Source organism: Heteronotia binoei, chromosome 6 (assembly GCF_032191835.1).
Source record: "Heteronotia binoei isolate CCM8104 ecotype False Entrance Well chromosome 6, APGP_CSIRO_Hbin_v1, whole genome shotgun sequence".
NCBI lineage: Eukaryota > Metazoa > Chordata > Lepidosauria > Squamata > Gekkonidae > Heteronotia > Heteronotia binoei.
Window position 1 is genome coordinate 64,920,370 of NC_083228.1, and position 22,146 is coordinate 64,942,515.

A 22,146-nucleotide genomic window follows, 5' to 3' on the forward strand; every position below is an offset into this window, starting at 1 on the left:
CTGCAGAAGGCCCTATAAACTCTTAGATGAAACCAATCCTCCAAGAACTTACAGTAGGCCCTGTAAGCTCTAAGGCTACATCAGGGGAGTGTAGCCTAATATGCAAAAGAGCTCCTGCTACAAAAAAGCTCTGCATGCTGTCAACAAGATTATATTAAGCTTGTTCCATGCATGCAGTATATCCAGTTGAATATGTTCATGCACACTGCAAAAAGACAGAATGATTTGTGCAGATTATATTCCAATCATCTTCCCACTAACCACTGAACGAAATTCCAAAAAGGATGCTATCCACATAAATTTAATGTAATATATTACTAATGGTTATAATATGCAAAAAATATCTAGCGGGAAACATCTCTAAGGTTTTGGCATTAGGGAGATAAGTATTGTATATTTAGATAAATAAGCCCAAGAGTCAAATAATATTTTGTTATTCATCAAAAATATTTTGATCTCATGAATTTTTTTTCCAAAAGTTGACTAGTTTCAGAAACTGAACTATTAACCATGCATGTGTTTCTTATTGCATGGGATGTTCAGTAAGAGAATAAAAAGTCTAACCATATGAAGATGTCTACAGCAAACTAAACAAGGAAGTCCACGATCAGGACTAACATCGGGGCAGGAGGCAATTTGACCTGAGCCTATGTTAAAAGGGGACTTCAAATGTAGACACCTTTTTTTAGCATTTTAAAAGTTTTGCAATTAATTTTTATGAACATTATATTTTAAATATTATAGCTAGGGAGCTGAAAGAGGGCCAGAGACTCTCCAGACCCCTGAGAAGGCTTATCCATGATAGTAGCTATTAGACCAACAGCCACTAGATCTTAACACCTAGAACCCCTGATCTATTAGGCATGAACTCTCCTGGGAGACTGTCCTCCTGAATCTAATACAAGATAATCCAGTTAGCGACAGTGGTTTTGGTGTTCAGACTGAAGAATGCTATCCATTTATGGCATAACTGCACAGAATAGAATGTTTCCTAAGAGGGCTCAACAACTTTTGCTTTCAACACAAGGTAATTATCAAGCTGAAATTGAGTTGCATTAACTCTATAGGGTGTGTTTTGCAAATTAATCTCCTATTTAATTAACATAATGACAGATTTTGTGTTGCCTTATCAGTTTTTGCACTTGAAGGAACTGTATCTCCAAATTCATCCACCTAATATAGCAAAGATACAAGCCAATATTTGCCTCAAAACCTAGTCATATCTCAAATCAAAATGGCCAATGCCACTGTTGCCTTTTTAATGTAGTTATTAAGCAGTAGTTTTGAAATAAAAGAAAAATGTAGGGAGATCTCAAATGGAATATGAACTACAAGTTTTAAAAACTGCATCAATACATTATTTCATGTACTTCTAAGTCTTCTTGTAAGTATTTCACACACCTCTACTGGAAGGTGTGTCTCTGCTATGGAATGTAATAAGCATATGATTCATGAGACCAATTCTACCAGCTCTTTCTTATCTGAATAATCCTTCCAACAGCCAATTTTTTCAACAAAGGTGTGCAAGATTAACAGAAGAAGTTACTTATCTCTGATCCCTAAAAGCCTTCCCACAATTCAGAGCAACTGTAGCTAAAATAGTCCCTTAATGATTCTCCCAGTCAACAGAAGGACTTGGGGATGGCAACAACTTCTGCTTTCTCTGCAAACAGGAAAATGAGGAAACACACAAGCACTAGGAATAAAGTGCTCTGTATTCCCATAATGCCTGCTCATATCCCATAACTTTTTAAAAGTGAAAATAAAAGGGGGGGGGACCCACAGAAATCTCTCACATACTTGGGGATATGAACATGGATTAAGTGTCCTCTTGTTCAAAGCAGAATCTCAGTCAGTTTAAGAGACTTTGTACCATAACTTGAAAAGAACCACAATCTTATGTATATTTACTGGAAAACAGGCCCTACTAAATAAACAATCATTAGATAGTGTTGCACAGGTTTCATAACCAATCCCAAATCATTTTTTCCCAAAATAAATCATTCTATCTTTTGTAGGGATTACTCTCAAATAAATGCACAAAGGGCTCTAAAATTGAAACTGAGAGATGTGACATACACATATTGTTAATAGTAGACTGAAGGAAATAAGAACCTGTTATTAAGCCTTTCATAATAACTTTAAAGCCTGATCCCCAGTCATGAAGAATCCTGCCCTATTTTGCCAAGAAATTTTGTTGCAAGAAATTTACTGAAATCATACATGCAAAGCACTGCAAGGAGCTAAGGAAAAACTTGTACAAATATGAAGTATGTGATTATTACTTAATGAAATTAAGGATCTGTAAGTTTTATTTTATTTGATGTTAGTAAATAGCAAGAGTAAGGAGCCACACATTAGCCAGATTTCTAGGCACTGGCTATGCATATTTAATGACTGCAGCCACTATGACCGGAATTCTTTTCAGCTGTTATTACTTAATAGGTATGTTTTTATTCCCAATACAAAAGCAACCCAAAGTACAGTGCTTTCCTTTTTTACCCCACATATTAGTCATCTCTTTGTTTTCACTAAGAAAAATAAAGAGATATATTCAGATAGCTGTCCCCTGGCACTGCTGTCCCAACAGGTTTTCCTGTTCCTTCAGCACTGGCCAACTGCAGTCACTTTACTATGACACATAGAACTTTACAGCCTGCTCATGTCTCATAACTCAGTGATTAAATTCTGGGACCTGACTTGTACATGCACATAATATGCAAGTGTCTAGAAAGCAAGCTTAGAAAAGTTCTCGTTGTTTTGGAATGGGTAGTATGTGCATAGAATTATAGTCTATGTTTCTAGATACAATCAGCCTATGAAGACATATTGCATCTCCCTGTAAGACCTATAAGCATACTCAAGGACACCAGTGTCAGGGGTGGCAGGCAGGCTATAGTCAGGGTTGCCTCTCCCTTTTCTGGCAGCTGTAAATTAATAGAGGACATTTCCCCAAATTACTTAATTTACATGGGGCTACAAGCTTCATCTGTTGAGCTGCCTGAAGAATAATGACAAGACCATACTTGGTAGCTAACACATAAAAGATTATGAAAGCTCCTGTTAAAGGTTAAACACATCCCTCTGACCCATTTGAACACTGCTGGGCTACAGCAACAATCCTGTTCACACTTACTTGGGAGCCAGTCCCACTGAATGCACAAGGACTTATTTCTCAACAAAATTCTGCTCTAGAACAAACTTCTCTCTGTGCGAGTGAATGAGAGAGAGAGAGAGAGAGAGAATATCATATTTCTACATGCAATCTTTAGGCCAAGTAAAATATATAGGACCATTTACTGTCACATAAGCACAATATTTAGGAGCAAATAAATACTCTTTAAGGAGAGTTTACATGCAAAGATGCTCAGCTGCTGTAAGTATCAACACATTAAAATAAATGTTTCCTCTAAGCTGTGGAGTCTTCTGAGCAAAAATTCTGTTTTGTGAGCTACTGGCATTAAATCGTGAGCTACTGCATAAACTAGTCTGCTCTGGGGCCATTTTTCCTGAGCTGAGACAAAAATGTGTGCACTAGAGGCTAAAAAATTCTGAGCTAGCTCACACTAACTCAGCTTAGAGGGAACACAGATTAGAATATATTATTAAAAGAGGGGGGAAAGCCAAACAGACTTGTTATAAAGCCAAACAGACTTGTCATTAAAAAGAAAGAAAATCCTGGAAATTAATCAAAAACAAGGGGAGTTGTTGATTAGTAAAAAGCTCAAAACACACCTGCCCTCTTCCACACACACCCTACCCTTCCCTTCTATATACCAACAGAAACAACAATCAGGAATTGTTGCAAACAGAGGATAGTGAGAGAGATGAATCTGAACCTTTTCTCTTCTGTCCTTTATAAAAGCTGCCACTCAGTTAGCAGAGATTGCTCTAATTACTGTGACAATTCTGCACCCGTTCAAACAACTTGTGTGTTCTGGACAGGTTTCTCTGCAAGCTTGAAATTCTTGGCTTGAGAACCACTCTTGTCTGAAAGAGGTTTCCCCATTTGGGGCAAAGAATGCAACATTAACAAGTTGTGTCCCTTTTGAGCCTTCTTTATTCTCTTTTCCAATTGCCTGATTCAAGGCTTAATGGAAAATGGTCAAGACTTTTCTTCCCATAAGCTCCCACAGAGTCTCTAGTCAGCCATAGGAATTTCATACTGTCAGTTCATACTAAATATCACCTGAGAACATAGTATATACCTATCATACTTATGGATATCATACTCTACCACAGAACAAAAGTATGAGTATATTATGTGTTACAATTTCATTTCATTTATGTGAGCAGCCAGAAATATCTTTCACACAGCTGAAATTAGATACAAAACAATTTTTAAAAGTAAACCAAGGAAGCACTGCCATGCAAATAGGTATTTCATTATATGTATATGCAAACACACACCATTACTTTTGCTCTTGAGCAATTTTGCAAATGGAACAGAAATGCAAGCAAATATCTCAGCAACTATGTAGTACTATATGGTAGCTTTTTCTGGGCGGGGGAGGGGGGAGTTATGCTCTTGATGAGTTCCTCTCAGACATAATTCATCCAGTATCCCTTTAGCACAGATGCATATTTTAAATAGTGCTTTTACATTTAGTTACACATCTTTCAAGGTGAAGAGAAGGTAGACAAAGGGGTTTAGTAATTAAAAGGAAAACATTTTACATCCCTACAAGGAACAATAAGCCACACCTCTTTAGAACAGACTTTTTAAAAATCTCACCTTTCAAAGAAGCATATTTTTTTTAAAAAAAAATGCTACCCAGCAGGCTGCCATCATATTCTTTTGATATTCCATTCAAGGTCATCTCTTCTCATGAGACTGTTTGTACCAATGAATATTTAAAAATAATAATATAGATATTCAGCAGCAGTTTATCAAGAGTAAAGCAGCTCTCTCTGAATGCAATTTCTATGTAGCCTTAACTCTGTTATAAGAGCAGCATTTTTTTCTAATTCAATCAATTAAACTATTAAATTGCATCTTCCTAACACAGGAACATTCAAACTGACTTAAATCAATATTTGTATAACTAAACTACCAACATGAACTGAACTAACTGAAATAATAATTTTCAAGAAAAACTAGAACTTGGGGTAAATTGGCAAACCAGATTATTCCCATTAATATAAATAGAATTACACTAGTTTACTTGCCCTTTGCTAATTACTGAATTTTTCATTTATTTGTATAAATCAGCTGTATATTTATACCTTATATTGGTAAACATAATACATATTTTGATGAAAGAATTTCCATTGACCACTTACACCTATGTAATTCTACTGTGTCAATGATTTCGCTAAATGTTGTGAATAACAGTGACATGGTTATTTTAAAATTCAATAATAATTATGGATACTTACAAGTCATTGATAAGAATTCAGTTCTGACCAGTTGCAACCTCTCATGGGGTTTTTAAGGCAAGAGAAGAGCAAAGGTGGCTTGCCATTGTCTTTCTCTACAAATGCAGTAGGATGGGAGGGAATAACAATGCTAATCTGGTAGTGTTAGGATGAAGAAAGGGATTTGTTTCTGAAGGTTAAACATATTTATGTTAGTTCAGAATAGTGTTTTGTGCCATGTAACTATATGTTTGTACTACTGTAGACCAAGCCTGGATGTCAAGTCATTTTTAGATCATTTCTATGAGAAAGTAGTCCTGCCTAGAGAGATCTAGACATTATTGTCATCCATTAAAGTTACTTTCTAACTGATATTATTTGGTCAATATATGAACAGGTTCCCTTTCTGGTTTATGATCCAAAACATTCTTTGGTTTCCATTTCTTCAGTTTTGATTTAAACAATTTTTGCATCAGAAGTTAACACTTTTTTTAAAAGATCATGTTTGTTATGTTTGTCACCAACTGAACATGAAAAAGAATGCTCATGCTCCTCTCCCTCCAAAACAGCTTAACAATGAAAATATTTCTCTGTACCTTCATGAATCAGTATTTTGTTGCTGTTGATGGTTTATCTGGAAAGTTGCTTCCACACCAAAACCCACCAATTTGTTCTGCGGGAAAGCACTATTAACTTTAGAAAGTAGTAGTGAACTTTAGAAATATTTTGTCTTTCATTTGAGAATTTGGTATTTGTCTAGAATATGTCATTAGTCACTTATTTAAATATATCAGAAAACTGAACACTGAAGAAACAAACTGCATCAGGTGTCACAAACCAAACAGTCCAAATTATGGCTTGAATTCTGCTCTAATCATAGTTTGGCAATTTGGACACCACAGCTAACTATGGTTAGAAAAAATAGAACATAGACAGAAGGAGGGAAGAGTGTCAAGAAGGCTTCTTCATTTTACAACCTTTACGTGTATTTATACTGAAAACACAGAACCCCTATTTCCAGAACAAGTTCAGATCAATGTGAAATTGGTAACTCTATCAACAGTTAAATTCATGTTCCAGAAATGAAAATTTCTACTTATAACTAAAACCAAATATTTTATAGATATATACCTTTATTCCTTCAGGCAGAAAAAGCTTGAGGAAATCTGGAGGAAAAAGCTTGTAGAAAAAGCTCAGCGGGAACTCATTTGCATATTAGGCCACACACCCCTGATGTCACCATTGTTTCACACAGGGTTTTTTGGTAGAAAAAGCATTTGCATATTAGGCCACATCCTCTGATGCCAAGCCAGCCGGAACTGCGTTCCTGTGTGTTCTTGCTCAAAAAAACCCTGCCTTCAGGTATAAGTAAGTATAGTACACCTGGGACCAAAGTTCCCTCTAAGCTATGGAGTCTAGTGAGCAACAATTCTACCTTTTGAGCTACTGGCATGACAGTTGTGACGTTCTGCATGAATTAGTTTGCTTTGGGGGCATTTTTCCTGAGCTAAGACAAAAATGTGTGAACCAGGGGCTTGAAAACTGAGGTAGCTCACACTAACTCAGTTTAGAGGAAACACTGCCTGGGACCTCCCCTGAATCTCACAGATAGAATATAACCTGAATGTATGCTCCACATATGTTTCTCATTGATGTGATACCACACACAAGATAAACCTATGTCCCCATAAGGCTGTAGGTGCTGACCCAATGATTAAATACTTCTCCATGCTTAAAAAAGAAAAACGACCTCTCCACAGAGAAAAGTAAATGTTAGGCAGAAGAATCAAGCCTTGTCCCTTGTTTTCCAGGAGAAAATAATTATTTGATTGGAGAAGCACTGAATCATGTGACATCCTATCTGTCCTCTGAAGTGGCCCTGACTTAGCCACATAACTTGTCAGTGATGGCTTCTGGGCATAGACAATTCTGCTCAACTAGGAGACTTCAGTGCCTTTAAACCAAACAACTATAAAATTATGAATTCTAAAACAGCACAACCTCACATATACAAATTCCCTGAGGAATTTAACAAAAGATTTGGATACCAAAAATACTACATTGATACTTCTGTTCGCTAGAATGTTGTGTTATCTGGAGGAATACAGCCTCGTCCAAGCACAAATTACATTGATTTGGAGACAAATTAAGGTATCAACAGATTCAGGCTCTCCCTTTAGTGATTTAAAATCATAGTTATATCCGGATTAAATTATTCACACCAACCAAGACTGCCACAGTCCATAGCATATAATCCTACTTCATTATTTTAAATCAAAGTTTGTACTAAGCAGAGTTAGCTCTGATTCAGACCTTATGACAAACTATGGCTATAACAAAGCACAAAAGGAAGGGGAGAATCTGCATGCAAAAGTAGATAAGAAAAGGGGTATGGGGAGGAGGAATTGTTAGACTTGTGGCACATTTCCTGATTCAAAGATTAAAAGGAGATTAAAAATATGACGTCCAAACAGAAGCAAAATCGTTAACTCCTTACAGGAGGGTACACAGCTAAGAACCACTCTTATCACTGCTGTAGATCACAGAAGGTTTACATACCAATGATAGTCAAACGCCACCAGGGAAAACGGGACATCACATACCAGTGATTTTACACCACCTTCAGTATAAACCCCATTAAGATAAATGCCAATGAACAGAGACTTTGTTTATCATTAACCTTCCCTCACTGGTTACATTATATTACTACAGTATGTTGTATAAAGTTATAATTTTTCAGATCTGAATGTGAATGATTTTGTATGACCAATATAAGGGTGAAGGAGAAAACACTGGTGCCATTTGGCTGTGTAAATGGGGCCTAAATCAGGCTAACAAGTAGTTCTGGATAACTGAGATGCAAACAATGGGGTCATTGAGCATTTCAAACATACTAAAAATGAATGACATGGTCTTTATGCTTCTCTTATTCAAGCAGGAAGTCTCAGTGAAGTTGATGAGACTTCTGGGTGCGCAAAGAATGTAGAAACAGTCCCTTATTGAACTAGTAGTATATTTTCTAAGAAAGACACACCCTTGGCTACAAAGCTCTTAAAAGTTTTGCTGTATATATATTTTCAGAATCCCTTTCCTTTTTACTTGGGGACACAGACTGTACTTGATTTCTACCAATCCAAGTGTGTATTTTTATGTAGGAGAACCATTGTTTCTCTGGGCTTAATAATGTATATCCAATCTAATGGTGCTCTTGCTCTTCATTGAATTTATTTAATACTAAACACAAAATTACAAGCATCCTTAGGGCTTCATAATTGGTTCAGCAAGTAGTTATCCTCTTGGTAAATATTTACACGAGGTTTCTCATTCATTCTGCACTGCACTGCATGCACACGCATGCACACACACACACACTTCAACTGTAGCCTACATCTGCAATTCATTGACTTTACAATTTACCACATGTTGAGATGGAGAAGTCTCAGCTCTATTTGAATCACTGCACAAATATGCAAGTGATTTATCGTTTTAAAACTGAAGACTGCAAAAGAACGACTCCACTTTTCCTGCACATAACTCCTCTTGGCAGACCATGAACAATTAAAAGTTTGTACTAATTAAGCTCTGTAAAATGTGCTGTACCCTGTTAATACCAACCAGGCCCCCAAATTTATTTTTACCAAGCCAAACTTTAGCTAGCAACTTAACTCATTCATGACTTCCTACTTGACTATACACGACCTCAAGAACAATAAGGATCAAGACTTTGGAGTACTCAAACAAAAAGAACAAAAGACTAACAGACCCAAGTGACAACCTGAAATTAAACAAGGAGTGGCAAATCAATTCTCTTGGGAAATAGACAAACACCCTGTTGATAACCTGCTAAAAGGTCCTACTACATCACCTCTGTAATGTGGTGTTAAAGGAGCCAGATTTATCCCTGGAGGCTAATAAGTTACAGAACTCTATTGGTTAGGAAATTTCATAAAACATTGTCTTAGTCTTTTTGAACATTTATTGGTGGAAAGCTATTTTTAAAGACAGTTTTATCTTTTTGTTTAAAAATTAGTCAGGATTTGAAAGAAGAGGGGGGATTTGTGGCAGGAAATAAATGTATTTCTTCCTGTCTGACCCCCTTGCCTAAATTAGCACCTGTGATCTGCACAGAACAGGTATCTTTAAAATTCAGACTGATCCTTTCACCTATTTTATGAGTTTCTTTTATGAAAAACATCAATGTGCGGACCAGAGACTATCACCTTTTTAGAAGTATTTTGAAATACACTTGTTCAAAATAGCAAGATTTTTTTGGGGGGGCTCAACTGATACTTCTGCTTTTGCCCCAAGACTTTGCTGATAAGTAAGAGTTAATCAGTCCCTATGTTGTCAGCTTCCCCTTCAGCAGCTCATCTCAACAACATTTTTAAAGGTTCCAAGATCCCCCCCCCTTCATGTTCTCTTTCTCCCTTAGACATCCAATTATTCTCTTCTTGTTGCTGGATTCTTCTACATTCTTTCCCAGATAGCACTTTTATTTTTCTAACATGCTTTCCTTCCTCCACTTCCCACATTGTAAACTCAGATTTGATTCTTTATAGAGGGAGGAAAAGAGAATTGGGCTCACTTTAAAGCCAGCTGCTCCTTCTAAAGAGACAAATGTTTATCAGTTTATTTTCTGTGTATTCTTATAATACAGGGTTTTGTTTTGTTTTTAAGTCACAAAATTTATCTCTTACTAACATACGGACTACTAATACACTTAATTCTGTTATATGACATTTGTTTTGCTCCCAGATAAATATATTCAAATATACTGAAGGTGAGACCAGGTTTTGTGAAAATATTCTGTGAAATACTTTGAAGGCTTGCACACGGATGGCTAAAGAATGCAAGCCATGGTGAACATTTGCTTAGAGCTCTCCATATTTTCTCTCAACACTGTCAGTGTTAATTCTGAATCACATAAAAAATTCCAGTCCTGTACACAGGACATCTCCCCCCCCGCACCCACCCACCAAAAAAAAAATCACACCAAAAAAGCACCAAACACACTCTGAGCTTTCATGGGTGTATTTCCCCAATTTCCCTTCTCCTCGCCCATCTCTCATTGCTTATAATTAGTGAAAGAAACCTGACCCACTGCCAGTGTCTGTGGACCTTGGATATTATAAGGCCAGCGTGGCGTCAAATATCTTAACATTCATAAGTGTTATAGGCTGTAAATAAACCCTGTAGATTTATGACCCTTCACTGCCTGCCAGCAAATGACTGTGGCACATTTCTTTCAGCAGACCTGTTGAGGTGCAAGTTTGCCTTTGGTTGTAAAATTAACCATTTCCTTCACAAACGTGCCCAATTAGGACTCAACAAGCAAGGCTCTGCTTGCATATTTGCAATAGCTCAGTACAAAGAGAAAACACATGAACGCACACACACACACAAAAGGCTTGGAAGAATACAGAACTCTCCTACTTATGCAAACAATAAAGCAGCTGCATCTGCAGTAGTTAAGTCTGTAGAAGCAAGATACAGAAAGTTCCCTCATCAGCTAAGGTGTGGGAGGAATATTCTAATGCCACCTACAATCCTGCATACAAAACAAAAAGCCCCATCCGCTCTCTATCTGCGAGATCGCTCTTTTGTTGGAAACCATTATCCACTTTGGGCCGAAGAAGGTCTGACTGAATGTCTGAAGAGCAACCATTTCCCTTCTCTCCCCCCCCACCTCCTGTAGGAAAAGCTTTTGCTAAATCCAGGTTGTCTCATGCTTAACAGCCAATAATCCAACTTCCACATGACTGCCAGACAGCTGGAAATGGGGGCCTTGCACTCTTAGTCATGGTACAGAAAGACACATATCTATGCGCTTTTTTAAATTAAAAAAAACCCTGCAGCTGTCCTTTCTCTACCTACATCCCACCCCTCCCCCCAAGAAACCTTTCTGGCTTCTTTGAATGCATGAAACCTTGTAAATTTTAAACCAAAAGACAAGACTTTGGTGTGCTTATTATAAATGTTATATTTTCAAGTTATCTTATAACAAAACACAGTATTTGGGCACTTAAGAAAACTGGGTAAATATTGCTTGGAACACTTTATGAAGTATGGGATTTTGCTACATATCACTTCTACAGTCTATACAGCCGTGCTGCCCTCTCTTTCTTTCCAAGTAAAAAATGGTTTGCTAAACCCTCAGTGATTTCCCCCCTTTAAAAATAGAATCATGTTAGGGAATTTTCAGGTTTTTTTATTTAGAATAACTTAATAATGCTCATTGTTATTGTATGTCTCACCAGCCACTTGTGAAGCAGAGACAGCGTTCTAACCTTGCTGAGAACGGAGAGGTTTTTCAGACTGTGTGCTTCATTTGATTGGTGTCAAAAGATCATTTGTTGAATAGCTTATTTCTACACTGTTCTAGGAAAAACTTCACCATCATTGTTTTAAAGCCATAAGGAAGGTGAATGGTACACTTTGATGAATAGCTTATGCACACCATGAAGCACTAGCGCACTGACATAGTAAAATAGTATGTTCATTGTGAACATCCACCAACTATTTTAACACAATAACCCTTATTTCGACACTCAAGCCTTCAACCCTAAAGATTAGTAAGAATCAAAATCATCAAATGGGAGACAGAAACCTTAACAATGCTAAGCCATAAATATTTCTAAAGGAAATGAAAAACAAATTAGCATAAATACCAAAGAAGGGCAAGAACACCTGTTCTTTTTCCAGCATGATAAGCATTTCATTGTTCTCTATTTGAAATGTAATGACCTGTGTAATTACAGTAATATTACATTGTATTGCAGGGGTTCCCAATGTCACACATTTGAAAAGTGTTGTCAAAATAATTCAATGGAGGGAAAGGGGGGGGACTCCATTAACTCTTTGCACCCTGACATCTATATTCTTTTGCAAAAGAGTATATTTGATTCAGAGGATAAAACACTGGAGGGGGGATTCCAAGGCATCATTTTAAATATTTCAATTACCAAGCATTCAGCATATCACAACATAGATCTGCCCTATATTTTCAGACTCAAAAGCACTCTTAAATTCAGATTCAAATGCAAGGTGTTCCCTATCTGATCACTCTGAACACAAATCTCACCCCCCTGCAGGCAGAAAGCAAACAACTGGGGAGGCACATGCAGCAACATTAGTAAAATAATAAGTTAATAGTAAAATTATTTTCACAACCAAGTTTACATCTTAATTGTTCTACTTTAAAATTCAGAAACATAGTTTTCCTTATAATCCACTGCACCACTGCCTGGGTCCCTACCTGAGAGTAGTTTTGATGCATTACTTCATTTCCAATAGAACACTCCTTAATACACACTGGTCCTCTCAAAAGCCAGGCTTATTACTTTATCAAAGGCAAAATTAACATTATGCAAAAGAATCTTTGTCATTTTAAAATAAAATTATTAGTACCAAGCTTTCTGGAGTCTTCAGCAATTAAAACATTATTCCTAAAGTAATGTATTATTCATCACAAGCAGATTTAATGATACTTCACCATTCTTTACATTCTTTAAAACGTAAATTCAAAAATCTCTGTTCCTAGGAATCAGTTAGAAAACATCAAAGAACTGAAAGATATGTATAAAATAACAAGGGTTCTTCTAAATAAAAAGACCAGCCTACCAAAAAGAAATAATTGTGCTCAAATACTTTTTAAATGCTTTGCCCCATCTATTCTATATATTATTTCTATTCTATATATTATAAAAATCTATGGCGTATTTACATGCTTATACATTGCATTGGAAAAAAAATCTTTAGCTCAAGGCACACACTTTGAACAGTGTAACAGAGAACCAACTTCATCAACGATTGTTATACTTTGTGGCATAAACAAATAATGGATTGTCTTTAAAACTCATAATTAAATTTGCATTCACAAGTCTAAAGAAAAAGAGCAAAGCACTGAAACAGGTTGAGATGGCCGATGTGGAAGCAATAAAATTGCTTAATGAATATAGAAAACGCCTTTTGCATTTATCTGATGATACAGAACAAGGTTACCTGTTATGCTAACAATAAAATAATGTATCTTTTACACAGTACATAAAATTCACAGAACATTGCATTATGCTCAAAGGATGCTTCAGTATGAGAGGAATAATTGTTTCCATTAATAAATAAATATGGAGGGCCTGATACAAAGGTTGTTCGAACACCGATGCACATAGTTCCCACTAATGTCAAAAGGTGGTGGATCAGAGTAACTAAAAAACATTGCTAATTAAACATGCAAGTAAATGGAACTGAGAGATGGAACTGCATATTTTATCAATTTCTGAAGAAAAAAGATTGTCCAGGTTCATCTGCTAGACTAATTAAAATTTCCAAAATTATTTACGTCAATAAAACCTACTAAGAGAAATGCTGAAATAACTTTGTGCTTTCAAAGTACATAATTTAAACAACCACAGAAAAACCACATATTCTTACCAACATGTAACACAGTTCACCTATCCCATCATCTCTCCAATTACAAAACTGAGTCAACCTCACATTTTCATTATGTTAAAACCTGTGGTTATAAAAATGTCTACTTTCCAAGACCTTAGCCCCCCAAATAAGAATAAATCATAAAATCTCATGGCTGGCTGGGTTAACCTCATCCTTGAAAACATTTAAAAATACATATATAAACACTACTTTGTTCTCCTTTCTCTCTGTAGTGTCTAATTTGAATTTGGACTAGGTGAAAAACAAGTCTGTTTAATATTTCAAATGCTTTAAAAACACTTGTAGGTTTGCAACAGTGAAGATATTCCATACGGTAGGTGGACACTAGCACAGATTCAGCATCTAAACAGTGGATCTACTATTTCAAACTGCTGTCTTGTATTGCCACCAAAATGCAAAGAGGGGAACAGGTAAATTACAGTTCTGAGGAGAGAGAAGTGGACCGGGTTGGAGAAGAACCACTTCAAGTAACAATTTAAAAAACCTGGTAACAGGCCAAGTGCATAAAGGTTCTGTATTTCCCCAAGGATACTGACACTCATGGTTTCTTTCTAAAGTTGTTTCTTTCTTTTTTTTTCAAAGAGTAATAAAGAATATATTATGCCTCAGCAGAGGGAACGGAGTTGGCATAGATCCATGAGTAGTGTGGGAATGCCAGCCAACCCTTGACACCTCTCAAAAGTTTAACAGAACCACAATCTGAGGGCTAAAGCAATTCAGTCCTCCCTTTCAATACTGCCACACCTTTTGACCTTTCTGCCACACCCACAAAAAGCATATGCATTCAATAAGAATATTGTTTTTTAAAAAAAATTCTGTCAAGTGAAGGCTTGCCTACTGAAGGTTAAAGAGGAGCCGTTTACATGAATTCTTCTTGCTTTCTCTACTCAGCTACACACAATTAAAGAGTAAAAATTATTTAAATCTTTCCTTCCTGACACAATAAAAGCAATCTGTGGGGGTTAGGGAAGAGTGGCCTTACTTCTTGTGAACAATTTAAAAGGAGGAAATGGTAGTTCACATCCAAGAGACTGATTTTTTTAAAGAAATGATTTGTTTTTTGTAAGTATTGCCTGGCAAAGGAATATATTTCCCTATTCCCAAAAGATAAGCAAACTTCTCCTACAGCTTCTGAAGAACAGAATAAAAAGTAATATACTTGTAGCCCAAAATATATTTCAAACTGAAAGCTCCTTTTAAAAACCGAACGGAAGCTAATCACTCAACGGCAACTATCTCAGCAAATTAGTCTCTCAGGAAAGTTAAGCAAGTAAAGGGTTAAGGGGGACGAAAGAAAAGGGGGAGGGGAGAGAAAGAAACCAAGTCGTCACTCAAGAGGGCAGAAGAAAACAGAGCACTATAGAAATCACATAGTTTTGTGGAAATTAGATCGGAGGGCCTGCTGCTTAGAGAAGGAGGCGGGAGCTAAAACTCTTGGATTTTTATAACAACAACAACAGAAAAATAAAACTCAGGCGATTCTAGCGAGCTCCACACACACAAAACTGAAAGTAAAGAAATAAATATGGCGAAGTGTAAACAAACCCTCTATTCCCGCAGAAGGCGCAAAAGTTTTGGAAAGTTTCTGGTAGTACCATGGCCGGGAGTGGGGGTGGGGGAAGAGCGAGTGGAACATGCACGAACTATCAGGGGACTTTGGAGCTGAAGGTGGAGAGGGGGCAGAGAGTGAAACGCACGATCGTCGCAGAAAATCCAGTAAAACGTTACTCACCGTTCTTGCCGTGGGCGAGAGTGATCCATTGGGGAGGTATGGGCCGGTCAGGTCGGGGATCATTATAAAGGGATACCCAGGGTACGGTGGGCCCTTAAACAACCCTCCATCTTGCCTTTTCGCAGCTAACATGGCGGGGCAACGAGAAGAAAGGACAAAAATAAGAGAGGGGAAACACGATTAGAAAGTATTTATCGGGATAAAAAACTCCAAAGTTTTGCGTCTGCAAAAGGCATATACGGGGGAGGGTCACCGGGGCTTCCAGATATGCTCCCCCCCTCCCCGAGAGGAGGGGGGAGGCTGAAGGGAAGCTTGCATTCACTTACCTTCCTCTAAACTTTCTCTGGATTTATCTCTGAAACTTTCGGACCTAGGCGGAGGCCGCCTCTCCGCCTTGGATCACGAGAAGGGAGAAAAGAAGCCAGCAGAAGAGTGGAAGAAGGCAGGTTGATGAGGAAGGAAAAATAGAAGACAAAAAGAACAAGTCAGAAGTTTGTGCACAAGTTGATGCAAAAGAACATGTAACTAAGCCCCCCAAATGTATGAACAGGACAATCGCCATCAGGGTATCGGAAACTGTTGCAATTCAGAACGAAGGCTCAGCTTATTTTCGCACTCAGCCCCTCTCCCCCATCCTATTCAGCCCCTCTTCCTTCTCCCCGTGAACCCCAAGGTGGAGCAACGCAGGTGTGTTTGAAAGGGGGGGGGTCTTACCTCCGAGTCTGAGGAGCTGTTTTGATTCGTTTCTGATTCATTGACTAGAGACGATTTGACATCGGCTAAATCCCTCTCTGCCGAGGAGTTCTCCGAGATCTTCTCTTCTTGCTCCCCTTCGTCTTTAAAAGAGATCAGTTCGTCATTCGCCCCCAAATCGTCCCCTCCACCGCCATTTAGTTGCGGCATTTTCTTCCTGGCTTATCCCACCAGCAGCAATTTTGCAAGAAGAAAAAGGGGAGGGAAAGAAAAAAGAAAATAAAGGGGGAGGATAAAAAAGAAAGGGGGGAAGTTTGCAATTTTTCAAAAAAGAGTCCAAGGTGAAAGTTTTTCCCCCCTTCTCTTTCCTCCTGGGGAGGGGAAAAGAGGGAGGAGGGGAGGGCAGTGTCCCTGCTCCTTTCCTTTTGCACCAGTGACTTTGGGTTTCTTCTTTTCCTTCTTCTGAATTTTCTCTCTCTCTTTCTTCCGAAGATCAGATCAGCATGTAAAGCGCGCACGCAGACACAAGCGGGCAGACACAAAAAATTAATAATAAAAAAGTATATAAGGAGGGAGGGAGAAACAGGGGAGGGGGGAAGTATAAAAATGCAGCAAACAAACCCCAAACAAGTCAGCTGTAAAGGGGGGGGAGCCGCAGATATAGGGAGCCTGTGCCGCTCGGATTTGAGTGAGTTGAAGTTAGACTGAGAGCTTTTCAGTTCAAAGGCGGCGCTGATTGACAGATAGAAAAAGGGGGATCGAAATCCGGAGGAACGGAGAAGTCTGGGATCCAGGATTATTGACAGGGAAAAAGAAACACACTAGGCACTTAATGATATGCAGGAGGGGGCGGGGGCTCCCTAGTGACGTGTGCATAAATAAACAGGAGGAGGGGGAAATGGAGAAACTAACAATGATCCTTTTTGGAAAGAGAAGGGAGAAAGAGAGAGAGAAAGCGAGGAAGGAAGGAAGAAGAAAGAAATTGTCTAGTAAAGACAATGTGAGAGGGAGAGAAGAGCTATCACTTGCAGAGGAATGACCTAGAGGAAATAAAACATGATGGGGCACGGTATTTCAGAGGAAAATTGGCACAAAAACTAGGCGTGCTGGGGGGTGGAAGCAACATTTCGCTTGTGTGTATGAGAGAGAGAGTGCGCGCGCGCACTTTGTGGAGCACACAACTTTCACACACTAGTCCATTTTAGCACTTGTAACATCTGCAGCATACGTGAGGGATACTGGGAGCTTTTCTTTTCGCAAAGCTTATATTAAAATTATTTTTACCGTCAAAAGTACCCGCGGTGCCTCGTAGATGTCTTGTAAAAAACGAAAGAAATACGTTACCTCCACTTAAATCGTTGGGGATTTAATAAAGCCGGAGGGCGACTGTTGTTGCCCGGGCGGGGGTGGAGGTGGGGGCATAGTTTATGCTGCGCTAGAAGACGCGGGGGGAGGGGTGGTGCATACACACGCGGACCAAGTGCTGGATTGCTTTGTAGTGACTGCACAGCTTCTACTCCCAAAAAATAACCCTCACTGTGCCATCCTCCTGACCTGCAGATTGGTGGGAAAGAGGGTGAGTGATAAATCAGATGCCGCGCGGGAGAATCAAGGGCTGCGAGACTTCGGACACAGGAGTGACAAGTTTCCTTGGGCGTTTTGTTTCTGTAACAAAATCTAACTAGAAATGAAAACGATCGAAGAATAACCACTGCTGTGCGTGTGTGTTCGACCCAACTGTGTGGTCCCCAAACCATGCTCCTGAATGTATTGGCCAAATATAGATTATTGGGGGAGGGGGGCGGAGGGGTGGGGGATGTAGTTCAGGAATGTGCAGCAGAACATTCTTTTGCAGCTACCAGCTAGCGACCATCCTCGGAACAGGCGCAAACTACAGAAGAAGAATGTGGCTGCTAAAAATGACATCTGGCACCCGATTCTGCTGGGCTGATGAGTGGAGTAAAACAAATTGATCTTCCCGCAGTGACAAATTGTAACAATGGAGAAGTCAATTGGAAACTTTAACATGGCCAAGGAACAAAAGTAGCGATGGAAGGAGGGGCAAGGGAAACACACAGAGACACACGGAGAAAATTCAAGGCGAATTAGCAAACTGCCTGGCAGAAAAGGTTTCTTTATGAAATACAAACATTCCCCCAGAAGATTAACCTGCAGCTCCTAGTAAGGACTACTCCAGGACTCAGGACGTCCAAAACAAAGCCAATGTATGATTCATTATTTAAAGAGTTTAGAGGAATATCCCCTGAAAACTCTGCTCTGGGGAAGAATAAGAACAAATAACGATAGATTGACACTGCTAACACCAATTCTCAGGCATTATAAAAAATAAGTTCACAGAAATTTGCATACTAAAAGAAAGATACAGGCAAAATAGAATTTTAAAAAAAAATCACTGCAACTTACAATCAGGAAAACAAGAAGAGAGAAAAGGAACATGAAAAGAAGTAAAGCAAACGTGTACATTTAATCAGACAGGATTGCATAGGACACAAAGAACAGGGCTAATTACTCTCAGCAGGTAGGAACTAACCTTCAGACTTCATAAATAAGTAAGTCTGTGAACAATGTCTAAGTGGGAGAATGGAGACAGAAAAAGGATTATTTCAAGACACCCATTTTAAAAAACAAGAAGAATTAAATACTTCTTTGTTAAATCAATATACAAATGGATTTAACAGTTTCTTTTTCTTCTGGGCTTTTGACTAACTAACTTGCTTTCAGACGTTCTGAAAAATAGCTGCAATTTGGAAACAGAGTACCCTATTGTCCCTGATCAGAATAACGAGCCTGACACATTAACAAATATGCCCAGTTGTCAGTGTTTGGGACAGTATTGTGTTGTGGGGTTTCCCCTCAGAAATATTTTAACCCTGATATTATTTTTCTTAAATAGGAATCAAGTGCTAGATTCCGCTGTGTTTGTCCAGAACCATATGTTCTGGCTAAACTGGGAACACTTTTTAAAATGAAAGAGATGTACCACTTCTAAAATATATGTGATATTTTTATAATAAATTGGAAACTGAATCATCTTTGTTCCACGACAAGCAAGGTAAGATGGCAACTACAAACCAAACTTAAATACTAGATCTTCTCTGTTTCAAATTTTCCCAATCCAGAGCCCCATGTATGTTCTTGAACACACACAGTATTCCTTCCTAAGTGGACTGGACTGTTTTCTTCAGTGCTGGGAATGGCAGCTTTAAGCACAGAGCTGACTCCCTGGGTTCAGTGGCCCTGGTCTCAATACTTCCATTTGGACCTCATCAGACACAGCCTGTGAGGCATGCATTGTATCTGAATATGCAGTAATAGAAGAAGCAAACACACTGAATGGCTAATGCCTATATGAGGCCTTATAATTGCCACAGAATTCTGCTTTTCCCAGAAGTTTTTTAAAAAGCTGTATCTTTGTGGCTGATCACTAAAGCTGTTTCAGTTCTGCAGTAATTCCATAGAAGGATCCCAAAACGAAACTGCATTCTTCAAGAATCATCAGATAAAGATGTCCATAGTTCTCTACAGTCATTGGGCTTACAGATCCCCACATGTGGGGATACATAAGGAGAAAGAGTTTTTTAAAAACATACAGGCATTTGTGATGCCATAGTTAAGGTAACATGGTATAGAAGGAAACAAAGCAAAGACTGACATATATGTTCTACAGACATTATTACAGTATGATTGTGAAAATAACATTTATAAATAGAATTTAGACAGAATCCTTAGATAGAAATGCCCTTACTGGGCCTTCCACTGGCCCCCATTTTCATATGTGCAAAACATTACTGTTTTTAAAAGGAATCAAATGTTGTTGTTGTTGTTAGCCACCCTGAACCTGTTCACAGGGCGAACAGGCTACAAACAGAAATAAATAAATAAATAAATATTATTTCATATTTTAGGGACCTTCACAACTCTGATCCTAATCCTGTTTATTTGTGAGTGAATCACATAGATATCAGTGGGAATTGCTTCCAAATACGTGTGTCAGGATTTTGGCATAAGTTTTATATAGGGAAATAAGAATTTTACCAAATATCAGAAACACCTGTTTGATTTTGGCTGTACTCTAGATGAAAACAAATGCATAAATGTGCAGTGACCAAGGCAATACTGTGTTTTAGTGGGACGGTAATCCATTATGTGGGTGCTATGATCTATAGTTTGATACCAAATTTTAAAACAACAGCTGCTGTGTCAGAACTAAGTGATTTGAGATTCTACAAGTCCTTCCTCTATGGGGTAGATTGTAGATCTGTAAAACAGATCAAGTAGCTCTGTTTGGACCACCCAAATGCTTTCTTGGTGTTGAAACAATACATGCAGCACTAGCATGACTCTGGGATGGGATGATATTATTTCTTCTTTCTGTGGCAGGGTTATGTTGCACTTTTCCTCCACAGGCTGACTCAGGAGTAAAGTCTTTTATGTTCAATGAGAGAAGCAGACCTAGGATTACTGCTGTAGTATCATATAAACTGTCTGAAAGCAAAGTTAGTTGGTACAATGAATGGCAAAGTCCTGTGTTTTACATGATGAGTGGCTAGTTCTTATACATTTTGTATTCAGGAAAAGATAACCAATGCATAAGACATGTATAGCAATGTTTGAGTCTAGTGGCATCTTTAAGACCAACAATTTTTTATTCAAGGTATGAGTCTTCGTGTGCATGCACACTTCCTCTGATACAAAACATGTATATTGCAGACGTCATAACTGACACACAATTATATGGCATAAACCATTAAAGTTCACACTGTGAGCCTGGAGGCCCTTGGTTCAAATTTCATTCCAGATATGAACTCATTGGATAGCTTTAAGCAAGCTACTGCCTCATAGCCTCATCTTCCCCTCTAGCTAATCTGAGGATAGTGAAGGGCCTGTATTGTGTGAGGAGTACTAAAGCTGGTTCATTTTTTATGGCTGCAGCATCAAATGATGACTTGCTTATCACTGAGGGCTGGCCTACACCTGGAGATAAATGAGGTGGCAAAATCCTAGGATAACACAATCAACTTAAACACTTCATATTATGGGCAGCAGAAACCATTTTAAAATTCTGCCTCTTGTTACAGAAGCCCTCTTTCTACCAGAAGAAAAATAACGTATATATTTTTAAACTTTTACTCTGTGTTCCTTGTCACAACACCAGGGAGCCAACAAGGGAAAGTCCTTGGGCTTTATGCCCTGTTGTGGGCTATGCAGGGCAGCTGGATGGCTACTGTGTAAAACAATATGCTGGACTAGATGGACCACTTGTCTGATCCAGCAGTGGTTCTCATATGTTCTTAGATTTGCACCAAAAACAGTGAACAATAAAATCTCAAACATTCGACAAGCAAGGAGAATGGTTATGGCCTTTCCTTATGTCTGCTTTGTTGTACAGAGTTTTTTAAAAATAAATAATCATCTACCACCACTCTGAGGTGATACTATCCATTCTACCACCTTGGAAATCTACCTCTTCATGCAGCTGCATGTCTAAATCTAATCATCACAGACCAAATGCCATTAGGGTTGCCTGGTCCAACTCAGGAAATACCTGGGGACTTTGGGAGACTTTCCCATTTCCTAAAAATAAATAAATAAATAAATAACATCAGTGCAGTTCCTCTGAATACCCTGAAGAGCCAGTTTGGTGTAGTGATTAAGTGCGCAGACTCTTATCTGGGAGAACCGGGTTTGATTCCCCTCTCCTCCATTTGCAGCTGCTAGAATGGCTTTGGGTCAGCCATAGCTCTCATAGGAGTTGTTCTTGAAAGGGCAGCTGCTGTAAGAGCTCTTTCAGCCCCACCCAGGGCTGACTCGCCCACTAGGCAAACTAGGCAGTTGCCTAGGGTGCCAGGAGGAGGGGGTACCGAATTGGGCTGCCCCCCTCCAGGGGCCCA

The 22,146-nt window shown here is 38.6% G+C and overlaps 1 protein-coding gene across 44 annotated transcripts in view; it reads right to left on the reverse strand.

Annotated features, from left to right (window-relative positions):
• TCF7L2 (transcription factor 7 like 2) overlaps positions 1–17,049 on the reverse strand; it is a 302,775-nt gene extending 285,726 nt beyond the window's left edge. For all 44 annotated transcript variants that reach the window (XR_009555569.1, XR_009555568.1, XR_009555566.1 and 41 more), the window contains exons 1-3: positions 16,256–17,049; positions 15,868–15,934; positions 15,542–15,666 (exon numbers count right to left, since the gene is read on the reverse strand). Coding sequence is in view for 40 of the 44 variants with exons in the window: in XM_060241625.1 (XP_060097608.1) it covers positions 15,542–15,666; positions 15,868–15,934; positions 16,256–16,444 (381 nt within the window). In the remaining 4 variants the exon portion in view is untranslated. The remainder of the gene's footprint in view (positions 1–15,541; positions 15,667–15,867; positions 15,935–16,255) is intronic.
• Between the last annotated feature and the right edge of the window lie 5,097 nt (positions 17,050–22,146).